Source organism: Epargyreus clarus, unplaced genomic scaffold, assembly GCF_041222505.1.
Source record: "Epargyreus clarus isolate Ecla_fem2 unplaced genomic scaffold, WU_Ecla_fem_2.2 ptg000010l, whole genome shotgun sequence".
Classification (NCBI taxonomy): Eukaryota; Metazoa; Arthropoda; class Insecta; order Lepidoptera; family Hesperiidae; genus Epargyreus; species Epargyreus clarus.
The window spans coordinates 5,835,166-5,847,189 of NW_027332218.1; the positions used below are offsets into that span (position 1 = coordinate 5,835,166).

Consider the following 12,024-nt stretch of genomic DNA (forward strand, 5'->3'; position numbering starts at 1 on the left):
TGAAAATTTACCTATTGTCTCTTTTTTAGGGCAAAAAGAAATATAAATCATTTCTAATTATATAGTTTTTGTGATAAATCTACAACTAGTTTAGTCGTTGATACTAATCATAAAAATGTGACCAGTTTTTGATTCAAAAAGGTAAAAATATTATTTAAGAACGTACTTTGTCCTGCGATGAAAGGCTCTGAGATCGTCGTTTAGCGGAATCTTCGCTCCCACCGGCGCCGGGCTCCTCGCATTCGAAGACGTCATCGTCTTCATCCGTACACATTGATGTCACGACATCTGTATAAACAAGATTTATTTAATTTATAAAGACCAGGATACAATATGCGTCCATAAACAGACGTCGTAGCGTATGCGTTAGTTTAGTTGCAATATTTAACTTACTATCGATTTCTATCTATCTTTCTATCTTCTTGCAGCGTTTATTTTGCTTGTGACATTCACAAGCAAAATAAACGCTGCAAGACCAATTTTTAAAGATACGTTCTACTTTCTCATTAAATGTAATTAACGCTTTATTAATCTCGAGATATTGAAATCTGACGTTATATTTTAACACAAGAAAGTGTCCGGCTATCACCGTACATAACAAGTGGTATAATCCATGTCAAACTGCTAGTCCGCTTTGAAGTTGTTGCGCGCAGGTTTAGTCAGCATATACTCCGTAACTTAATGGCGCACTAATGCAGCTATGTCCCCGCGGGCGAGAGCGGGCAGCGGACGGTGCCGGTTGGGTGGTGGTTCCCACGCTGTTTTCGTACCGCTAATATCTACAATTTGTTATTGCGACGGGACTCGTTTCTATATTCAGAGCGGACTAGAAGTTTGGCGTGGACGTTGTATTCCTTTGTTTATAGACTCACCATTCTCAGTCTTGATTTGATCCTCGCTCTTGGTATGCGGCGTGTGTGGGGTGTGCGGGGTGTGCGGTGTGTGCGGGGTGTGCGGCGTGTGCGGGGTGCGGGGGGTGCGCGGCGAGGCGGGCTGCGGCGCGGGCGGCGACGCGGCGCGCAGCAGCGGCACCAGCGACTGCCACGGGAACACGCCGCTAGCCACGCCGCCAGTTGACACTGTACACATCATCATCATCATCATCATCAACAACCCATTATTGTCCTACTGCTGGGCACGGGTCTCCTCTCATAATGAGAAGGATTAGGCCATAGTCCACCGCGCTGGCCAAGTGCGTATTGGTAGACTTCACATACCTTTAAGATGATTTTTTTATATAAATCTCTCTGGTATGCAGGTTTCCTCACGATGTTTTCCTTCACCGTTTTAGCAAGTGATAATTAATTTCTAATACGCACGTAACTTTGAAAAATCAGAGGTGCGTGCCTGGGATTTGAACCACGGACCCCTCGATCGAGAGGCCGAATTTCTTAACCACTACACTATCACTGCTATTTATTATTACTGTACACAACAAAGATTAACCTCGTGGTACATCGCCCAACGACACTTTACACAACAGACACATTAATTCGCACTAAATTAAAAATATACAAACGTTATAAAGAGTTAATGTAAAAGTAAACGGAATTTATAAATTCAAGAATCATATGAGGTCAGGTCAAAAATCATTTTGACTATGGTGTCTTTGTTAAAAAAAAAACAAAGATAGTGGAAATAACGAAAAATGAAAAAATGTGGATTGCTTCTAAGTACAATATAACAGCTTCACAACGCTCGCTATCATAGCAAGTTAATATATATTTTTGTTAATATAAATTGGTAAAGTTATCTAATTCTTCGTAATTCAAGATCATACTTTTGCCTTTTAATAGCATTATAGCATTGCTGCTATATGATGTGAAATGAGAGGAACTTAGACAAGAATTTTAGCACAGCGAGGTAGCTACGTACATGTGGCCAATCTAACCTGCCTGAATTTCATCATAAAACCATAATAACATTATTTCTTACCAATGATAGCAGTATGAGATGTAGGGGGAGGCAACACAGGCAGAAGTTGACTGGGGTGAACAATCACCGCACTACTGTTGACGTTGTTCAACTGAAAATAATAATACATTTCTCATTAGAAAAATGGAGAACTATTGGTACTACTACTCCATCCACGAAACATATCGAAAACACTTTTACTACACTAATTGGTTAATATAGATATAGATAATAATATTCAATAGACAAACGTAAATTAACTTACATGGTCTCCATTATCCAGAGTTCTATGGTCAGGCTCCGGTTCATTGTTGTTAAGGAGCTGATGAGTTTTATGCTCTATCTGAAATACAAAATTTGGTACAGTATTACCACAAATAATAATACCATTTAAAATGTAATTAATGACAGAGGCCACTTATCACTAAGCACAATGTCTTAAAGTATGGGACATAATAGCCAGGTACAGGTTCAAAATACCTATTGCTTAAATATCTATATAAATGGTGATATTTCACATTCAGAATGTTTTAATACTCTCATTGTATACCTTTTTATTAAACCTTCTAAATCTAATTTATTATAGAAAAACAAGTTCATCAACTCACCTGAACAGTCTCAGTCGGTTCATTTTTTATCAGCACGATCTTCTTATCGAGTGTGTTTTGCGGGATCACATAGAACCGCTTGACCGTGTCCTTCGCGTCGGGGTCGACGACCGACAGCAGGCGAGCCTGAAGGGGCGCGGGCTTAATGATTCTCTTGTTGTCCTCCATCACGCGGGCCTCGGACAGCTCGATCGGACGGTCGATGATACGGCTCAACTCCGCTTGGGGCACTGTTAGCTCCTCCTCATCGTAATCCGAGACCCTCCGTTTCGCAAAATTCTCATGACTATTCAAGGGGGGAGAGACGTCGGTCTCCCGTCTATATGGTTCGTGCATGCCGTTGCGAATGTGTAACGGTTGGTGGTTCCGATATATGTGGTGCAGGTCGTTCCCGTTCGACGGCAACTGAACGCCTCTGTTCACTACTAAGTTGTGTGCGATGTCGTCGTTCTTGACGCCTCGAATCGTATTCGCGATACTTGTTTGCAAGTTTTGATGACTCAAGTTGTTCAAGTTTAACGAAACGTTCGAAGGGAGCGTCTGTGTTTGTTGTAAGGTCGTCGGTGCGTTCAAACTGGTTTGAATGTTGTTTTGAATGGCCAGTCCCGAAGTCTGAATACCAATGACGTTCGCTTGACTGCATTGTATGTTTGTAGGTCCGTTTCTGTTCTCTACCTGAAAATATGATGATTCCGTTTAAGAATATACGTCATTTCTATTTAGTTCATAGTTCTTAGGTATACGGATATTGCATTACTTTTTGAAAAATAATGCTTACCTGGTAATGATAAGTGGGGGCTGGTGAAACTCTGATAACGCTGGTCGCTACACCTCCGCCCACAGGGGAATTCATTCTATCCGGTCGGACTAATTCGGGCCTGGAAAGACGATAAACCATTCTTATTACAACTTAACTATAAAATAACACGAATAACATTCCAGGTTCCTTTCATAGTAATCACATACTATGAAAGCAACCTTGAATGTTTACTTGGATAATCTAAAATTGTAAATGAATTGTTACCTACAACTCATTATAACATTAAGAAGACAATTTATTCAGTGGGCTTAGGGAAGGTATTGTATTTTCTGACTAATTTAATAATGGTGTTGTAGGAGGGTAGTGGTGGAATGTGTAGCGTGTGGACTAGTTAAGTAGTTAACAAATAAAGTAGTGTTAAGAGTGGCGTTGGTGACGCGCTAGTGGTAATGTTACCTAATGACGTAGTGGTATGAGTGGCGCAGATAGTATGCATGGTGTTATCTAATGCGGTAGTTATCGAAGTGGCGCTAATGCCGAGAGGGTTTTACCAGATCTGATAGGTGTTAGAGTGGCGCTAGTGACGTATTCATGTTCTGTCCTGGAGTTACGTGGTTGGTTGGTGGTTGGTGTTATCTTATGAGGTGGTGGTACTAGCGGTGTTACCTAATGAGGTGGTAGTACGAGTGGTACGAGTGGAGCGGGTGGTGGTGTTACCTGAGGAGGTGGTAGTACGAGTGATGCGGGTGGTACACGTGATGTTACCTAATGAGGTGGTGGTACGAGTGGTGTTACCTGATGAGGTAGTAGTCGGAGAGGCAAGGGTAGTCCGAGTGGTGTTACCCGACAAGTTAGTGGTAGGAGTGGAGTGGGTGGTGGTGTCACCTGAGGAGGTGGTAGTGGGAGTGGGGCGGGTGGTGCGCGTTATGTTACCTGATGAGATGGTCGTAGGAATGGTAGGGGCGGTGTTACCTGATGAGATGGTGGTACGAGTGGCGTTACATGCTGATTTGAGGCAGCGGTATGGGTGGTGTTACCTGATGAGATAGTGCTAGTAGTGGCGAGGGTAGTCAGTGTTTCCTGCTGATGTGAGGTAGTGGTACAAGCGGTGTTACCTGATTAGGTGGTGGTAGGAGTGGCAAGGGTAGTCCGAGTGGTGTTACCCGACGAGTTAGTGGTAGGAGTGGTAGTGTTACCTGAGGAGGTGGTAGTAGGAATGTTAGTGGCGGTGTTACCTGATGAGATGGTCGTAGGAACGGTAGTGGCGGTGTTACCTGATGAGATGATGGTATGAGTGGTGTTACCTGTTGATGCGAGGCAGCGGTATGAATGGTGTTACCTGACCAGGTGATGTCGGTGTTACCTGATGAGGTGGTGGTACGAGCGGTGTTACCTGATGAGGTGGTGGTAGGAGTGGTGGTGGTTATGTTACCTGACGAGGTGGTGTCGGTGTTACCTGATGAGATAGTGGTACGAGCGGTGTTACCTGATGAGGTAGTGGTAGGAGTGGTGGTGGTTATGTTACCTGACGAGGTGGTGTCGGTGTTACCTGATGAGATAGTGGTACGAGCGGTGTTACCTGATAAGGTAGTGGTAGGAGTGGTGGTGGTTATGTTACCTGACGAGGTGGTGTCGGTGTTACCTGATGAGATAGTGGTAGGAGTGGGGAGGGTAGTTAGTGTTTCCTGCTGTGTGAAGCAGTGGTATGAGGGACGTTACCTGATGAGGTGGTGGTAGGAGTGGTGCGGGTGGTGCGCGTGGTGCGGCGCGTCGGGCGGCTGCGGGCTGGAGATGGGCACGAACACGTTGCCGCGCAGCCCCGCCACGCCCGGCGACCCGCCGCCCACCGGCGACGCGCCCGGGCTGCCCGAACGGGAGCTGCCCAGCGACACTGCGACACGATACACGGTTTTTTTATAATATAAGAGTAGCAGGCAAGCATGCAGTCCACCTCATGATAAGTGGCTACTGCCGCCCATGGACATCAGTAATCAACCCCAGATAGGATTAGATATTCCTACCTGAGGTCGGCCACAGATGCGCCGCTACCCCTGAGGACTAAGATGGAACGCCTCGGAAAAGTCTGTCTCCCTTACCCTTCAAACCGGAACACAGCAGCGCCTAACACTGCTGTTATTAGGTAGAAATAGGTGTGGCGGTGGTGCCGCCGGAGTCGAACCACCAAGGGTTCTACCACCTTTATACGCATACTATCATCACTGCATCGGACCCAACAAGACAGGCTAAACTTGTACACTATACGATAAAAATGAATGAAAGAGTGAAGAAGTTCTAATTTAAAGATATACAAATGTATTACACACACAGTAGATTTCTTTAACACATTATACACATTAAAAATATATACGAAAAGTTTTTATTTATTATATAGAAGATTCTTATATAAAAAAGCTTTAGATATATTTTTTATTTATGTTTATAAAGTATTGTAGTAAGTAATTCAAATCAGTAATTTAATTAAAAAACAAAATATCCAAATAGTACTGTGACTCTATTATAAGCCTGTGTAAAGTACTACTCTTTTTTATCCAATGAAATTAACGAACATGCTCGTTCACAATTCGAACGAAAAAAATACAAAAACAATACGAGTTAAAAATAATCTTTTAGCATACTGCCTTAAGCATTTTGTTTATTTTATATAGAGAGAAGTACATACCAAGCATATTAGCCGCCTCAGTCTCGTCGGGATCGAACCGCCCCGTGACACGATAGCTCGGCGGCGTGGTGTCGGACTCGCGGGACGTCTCGTCTCCCTCGACACCCGTGCCGCTCGACGACAACGACTTGCTACTGCTCCTGTGGAATGATCTCAGGTGAGTATCACTTATTTCAATAAAAAGCCGAAATTTAGGTATTTTTGTGTTACAATCTCTCGCAGGTTAGCAGAGACAAATAGAATAGCGAAAAGAAAGAAGAAAGAGAAGCATATTAAAGCCGCCATTTTGTATAACTATAATAATTGAAGCAATATTTATAGAGAGATAAGAAACAGGATGATAACTAAAAGTAAGAATATTTAAAAAATAAGAAAATAAAATGCTTAATGCGTGCCCTAATGGTCATCATATCAGTTTGACATACAAAAGATTTGGGTTTCGGTATCCTGTCACGCAAAGATTAATAAATTTACATTTCTCTTCTGAATCTGGATGTCTAAAAAAGCGGCATAAAAGACAAGTACATAAAAGGTATTGTCCTTTATGTTCAGACCAAATAACCTTGGTCAATATTAAAACATGTGTAAAATAATTCTGCGTTCAAAATTATACTTCAAATTTGGACAAAAAACGCTACCTCTGCTGTGGTGTGTGCCCGGACCCTTGCGCCAAGGGTGTATTGGAAGACCGCGTAACTCCTCGTAACGAGAGATGCCGCGAACAGAATCCCCGTCGTTGGCTCTCCTTAGTACAGCCGTCCTTCGAGCAGAGCCGCCTCCACTGCTTGCCGTTGAACTTCTTGCGAATGCCGGTAGGGGTCGCCACTACGTCGCCCTTTTTGTATTTGTGCGGGGTTGCTGTATGAGATCTGGAAAGAAAGTAATATTCATTTAAACTTTGAATTTAAGGAACTTTCCTACTTCCTTTATTTAGAACGAAAATAAGGTCAGTGGTGTAATCTGCTCCAGGCATTCTTTGGTTTAATGGAGAGACCAAAAGTGGCACCTAAAAAAGGTTGTAGATATACAAAGGAACCTACAATTGTCTACTTCTTGATACATTCAGTATTTATAAAATAATTATTACTATGCGGATTTCTCACCTAGGAGTAGGGGGTTGAGATCTTGGTGTGAGACTGCCCTCGATCAAACTCGAGGTACTGCCGCGACTCTGTAGGCTGCTGCGTTTGTTGTTGCCGCAGTCTAGATAAACAAATAATAAATTATTTTAATGAATATATAGGCGATACCGCACGAACCTCATCAGATTTTTCATCTATCACGTAGGTGTAGGCAGTTAATGGGTATCAGGCCGAGGAGATAAATTGTTTTTGCACACAGATGTAGTCAGAGAGCCAATGCGGTCGAACACAACTACAAGCATGTACTCCGTAGCAACAGTAAGAGCACTAACGCAGCTATATACCCGTGGGCGAGAGCGGGCAGCGGAGGGTGCCGGGGGGTTCCGCGCTAGTTTCGTCCCGCTAATATCTACAATTTGCTGTTTCGACGCGACTCGTTTCTATATTCAGAGCGGACTAGAAGTTTGACGCGGATTTTACATACCATGCGAGTCAGCGGGGAACATAATATCCTCGCGCGGCAGGTCATCATCGCTCTCCACATAGTCGTCGAAGGGCCGCACCGAGCCGTTTGACAGTGCGCCCACCGTCACCACCGGCCCGCCGGGCATCGGCGACGACGTCACGAACTGCTCGCTCATTTGGTACTGAAATAGTAATGGTCATTATTTAAAAACACACTACAATAGTATAAAAAAATCAATAAGCATTGGGAGTGTTGGTGTCGAATTTATTAATACAGACTTAAATCGTTAATCGATTAATTATTAATTAATTGGATATACCAACAACCTTAAAACAGTAAATACAGATGAAAAATGTGCGTCGTCTATACGGCTAAATTATACCTCGCCTACATTAAATCTCTAGTGGTCACAGCAATATATGTATAATACAGGAATAATCAAGTCACTTAGTGTCCTACAGAAATTTAACGAACAATATTTTTCGACATAGAGGTTTTAATAAGCTAAAATGTGACCAGAAAAAGCTGTTATGACTGCTGTCCTATTTGATATTTATAACAGAATACAGGTCTTTGAACTATAATAGCTTAAGTGAACTACACGCTCGTTTGTTGCGTCTAATTTGAAAAGGCACTGAATAGTGGAACAATCAATATAATTATCAAACTAACCTGCGTTGAAGACAAATGTGAGTGCAAACGTAGATGTTGAGGGAGGAGCGTGGTACCGGGGTGGGAGCCGGCGTCCTCCAACTCGTCCGCCCAGGGAGGCTGTAGCAAACGGAGGTCCGGCCGCTTCACTTCCACAATCTCCTTGCACGACATGTCCGATTCCGTCAACACCTGGATTGTAACACACTCGTTAAATTTTTTCTGTTAATGGTTAGCCTATCATTATTTTTTATTGCTTGCTTAAAATCCTAGTACAAAAAAAATTGTCCGTAAAGTCATAACCTAAAACACCGATGATATAAAAATGACTGAAAACTTTAAAAAATCTGTACAGAATTAATTTAATGGCTTTCAAGATGACACTGCTTACATCCATATACACATTTATATTTTCCTATAAGATACAGCCAGTAAAGCTGTAAAGTTCTAGAGGACCTATAACAAATATTCATACAAATCGAGGTCAAGAATCTTCTTTTATTCATACTAATCGTTCTAAAGCTTGTTTGACTGTAAGTTATTTTCTTTTTCTAGTCAACATTTTTTTAATTTCGGAATAGTAACGGTAATTCTACCTAAATCCATCCTAGATATCCTTATATGTACTTTATATAACTGCAAGTGACATAATACTTATAAATAAATGGGAAAACATGATACAATTTCTGAATAACTGCGAGTAATAAATGTAAATCAAACGACACAATAGCATAATAATCACATAACATTTTGGCTCACCTTCACACGAATTCTAATGGGCGAATGGTGAACATCTGTGACAATCCCCTCAACGAATACATTTTGCAAGCTTTCCCGACTGGGGTCCGTAGTCCTGACCACGCAAGCCAGCCCCTTCTTCACGTGGCTGACCTGCGGGCTCGCGTCACTTATAACATGAAACTTATTCACACCGAACACATCACTGTACTCTATCGGGTCGTTCTCCTGACCGTCTAGTTCCACGATCACTTTACACCCGTCAGCCTGACGGATCACGCCCGGGATGTAGATCCCACGCTGCTTGGCGAGCACCCGGTGGTCCCGCCACTCGGATAGGTCGATGTTTGGGTAATGAATGGAGAACGACTTCAACTCGTTGTGGGGAGAGGCCCGATGAACTATCGGCGACGGTTGCAGCACTGGAGCGGGGTAGCTCGTGGGCTGGTGGTACTCTACAGGCGGAGGTGCGGTTACGGGCATATTGATGCAGTTCCGGTCGGCCATGTTGGTGACGCAGTTCCGCTCGATCTCCTCGAGCTCGGAGGGGTTGAACTTGCGTTTCTTCGGCAGGTTCCTGACGGGCGCCTGCGTCGGCGTCTGCTGAGCGGGCGCGTGGCCGTTGTTGCCGCTGGCGTTACCGAGGTTGGTTGGGTTCGCCATACTTATATTTGGGGTAGGATTGGTCGTTGACTGGGACAGACTCACTGTCCCCACGCTGCTAATAACTGAAGCGGGAATCTAGAAATAAAAATATTTCATGCTAAGTGTATGTTAAATAAGGTATAAAACGTGGTAGGTACTACCCGTACCTTCTGTGTGGCAGTGATCCCGGATTACGTTTTGGTCGAACGATAAAGTACCTACTTATATAAAAAGCTTTCAACTTAGTATTCATGTCAGCCTATCATGAACTTGATATCATGAACATGATTTTTTTTTGATACATAAATAAATCTTGGTATCACAAGTTTTACCATAAATTTATTAACTAAAATATCAATAACAAACTGTATTACGTTTTACACGTGCCTCAATTTCAACAATAATTACATTTACCGCATACAATTCCATCAATTTTGCTTTTTCCTTTAAAAGCAATGATAAAGATGTTTTCCTACAAAATATTACAATGTATTAAACATACAAACTTATTATTTCGTTTTATTGCACGGCATTAAGTCGACCTACATCCTTAAATCCGCCGTGTGGTACCGTTAAGAATTACACCTCAAACCTGCTCCGATAACTAAGTAACGTTGACTGCCCTTCGCTACAAAATGCATATTAATATCTGACATCTGTTTAATTAATCTACAATCTGCAGCCACTTCAAGTACCGTGTCTTGATATGCAGTCTGTAGACAGTCCGATTAAAATCTGATTTATCATTTGGAAAAAGATAGCTTATATTGCAATTTTTAAAGCTAATCGAGGTTTGGTCGTACCAAGGATCAGGATGCAGGTAGGATAATAGATATTGAAATATGTTAAACAACTCCAATTGATGTAGTTTACCATTATTAGTTATTACGCATCCTGAAGTACTAATACCTAAAGCCTAATGTTTGAGCGGTGTATTCCCAGTGATAACAAACGGCGACGACATACGTGGTTTTGCTGGATCCATGCGTAAGCTCAAGGTCACATAGCATGCTTACAGAAAATTATAATCAATACATTTCTACATTAGAGAATCCACAACGGTTAAATATGTATAGGCAACTATATATTTTCAAGAATAAGCCAATAGCCAATCTACGAGTATTACTTGACCACATCGCTCGTAGCTGTAGGACAGATAACCGATAGGGTAAGGACAAAGAGAACGAAGATCACAGTTTAACAAAAGGAATAAAGCAAACAGAACAGATGGATTTAAGGCGCGAGGAAGACTAAAAACTCCTGCATTCAGTAGATACTCATTACTGAGCGGAGAAGCGCTTATTGAGTTACGAGATATACTTATCCGAGGCATTCCAACTTAATCCTTAAAGTTATTAATGCCTTTGAAGCCGACCTCGGGTAGGAATCCAAACTTGTCTGGTGTTGATTTTAGATGTCCCTGGGCGACGTGAACGCTCACTACTGCACTTATTATTACTTTTATACGTATTATAAAAGAAGTAAGTACAGGCCTACGTCCAGAGAAGTATAAAAGACAGGTATGAATATTGTTTACATTACCTGATCGTCAATATCTGGGTAAAGTGCGTGCGAATGCGAGTGGAAGAGGGGGCGCGCGGGGGGCTGCGGCTGCGAGGCGCCGCCCGCGTGAGCGCGCTGCATCACCGCCTCCCGCTACCACGGATCACTCATTGCTGCCTGTAACAAAAACAAAACATTGCTAGTACAAATAGTTAAGTAATGAAAGCAAAGGCAGCATGTTTTTTTTTATAATGTTCTACAATGTCGTCTTATGACATCCACCTGTCCAGGTAACAATCTATAATCAACCCCTGAGATTAGGTTTCTACGTGAGGCTGACTATAGATGCCTTGCGTTTTTGAGGACTAAGTGGGAGCACCTCTAAAAGTATGTCTCCCTTCAAAGCACACCAGCAGCGCTTAACGCAGAAGTTTACAATCCCAATTAAGACAAAGGGAAATTATTTTTTATAAGCACATAATATATGAGGGGTGTGCCTGTGATTTCTGAACAAGAACCTCAAACGTATGAAATTGTTTTCATTAATACATGTTTCGGTCTTCTTAATTGTCAATATCTTATTGAAAGTAATAATGCTTTACGGATTGCGGAAATCGTCATTTAGAGAGGATGGTTTGAGCGATGTAGATGAGATACTTAATAAAAGTAACTAGACATTAGTTACTTTTATCATAGCAGTAGCCAACGACGATGAACAATAATCAAACAACACATAATATTATCTAATATTTACGTTTGGCAATCAAGTTACCGTCTACACGCTGGCCATCACAAAAATGTGAAAATTTACAACGACCACTCGCACGCGATTTCGGTCGTAAAACAAATTATGTTCACAAGTCTGATGCCAATTTTTAGCTCAATTACTCGTACACACTCGTGCATATGTGGCATTGAGATGAAACGAGTAGTTGGGTGTTTAATACGTGAAAACTCTCATTAGACAATCACTTCGA

General features: G+C 42.2%; 1 protein-coding gene across 4 annotated transcripts in view; it reads right to left on the minus strand.

The window, feature by feature from the left end:
* Positions 1-12,024, minus strand: part of cic (Putative transcription factor capicua) — a 34,404-nt gene that overhangs the window by 8,248 nt on the left and 14,132 nt on the right. For all 4 annotated transcript variants that reach the window (XM_073077196.1, XM_073077197.1, XM_073077194.1 and 1 more), the window contains exons 2-15: positions 11,087-11,224; positions 8,921-9,640; positions 8,183-8,353; positions 7,529-7,691; positions 7,066-7,165; positions 6,601-6,831; positions 5,963-6,102; positions 5,002-5,173; positions 3,301-3,400; positions 2,523-3,197; positions 2,180-2,257; positions 1,936-2,026; positions 873-1,079; positions 167-288 (exon numbers count right to left, since the gene is read on the minus strand). In XM_073077196.1, coding sequence (XP_072933297.1) covers positions 167-288; positions 873-1,079; positions 1,936-2,026; positions 2,180-2,257; positions 2,523-3,197; positions 3,301-3,400; positions 5,002-5,173; positions 5,963-6,102; positions 6,601-6,831; positions 7,066-7,165; positions 7,529-7,691; positions 8,183-8,353; positions 8,921-9,640; positions 11,087-11,188 — 3,072 coding nt within the window. In that variant the 5' untranslated portion in view covers positions 11,189-11,224. The remainder of the gene's footprint in view (positions 1-166; positions 289-872; positions 1,080-1,935; positions 2,027-2,179; positions 2,258-2,522; positions 3,198-3,300; positions 3,401-5,001; positions 5,174-5,962; positions 6,103-6,600; positions 6,832-7,065; positions 7,166-7,528; positions 7,692-8,182; positions 8,354-8,920; positions 9,641-11,086; positions 11,225-12,024) is intronic.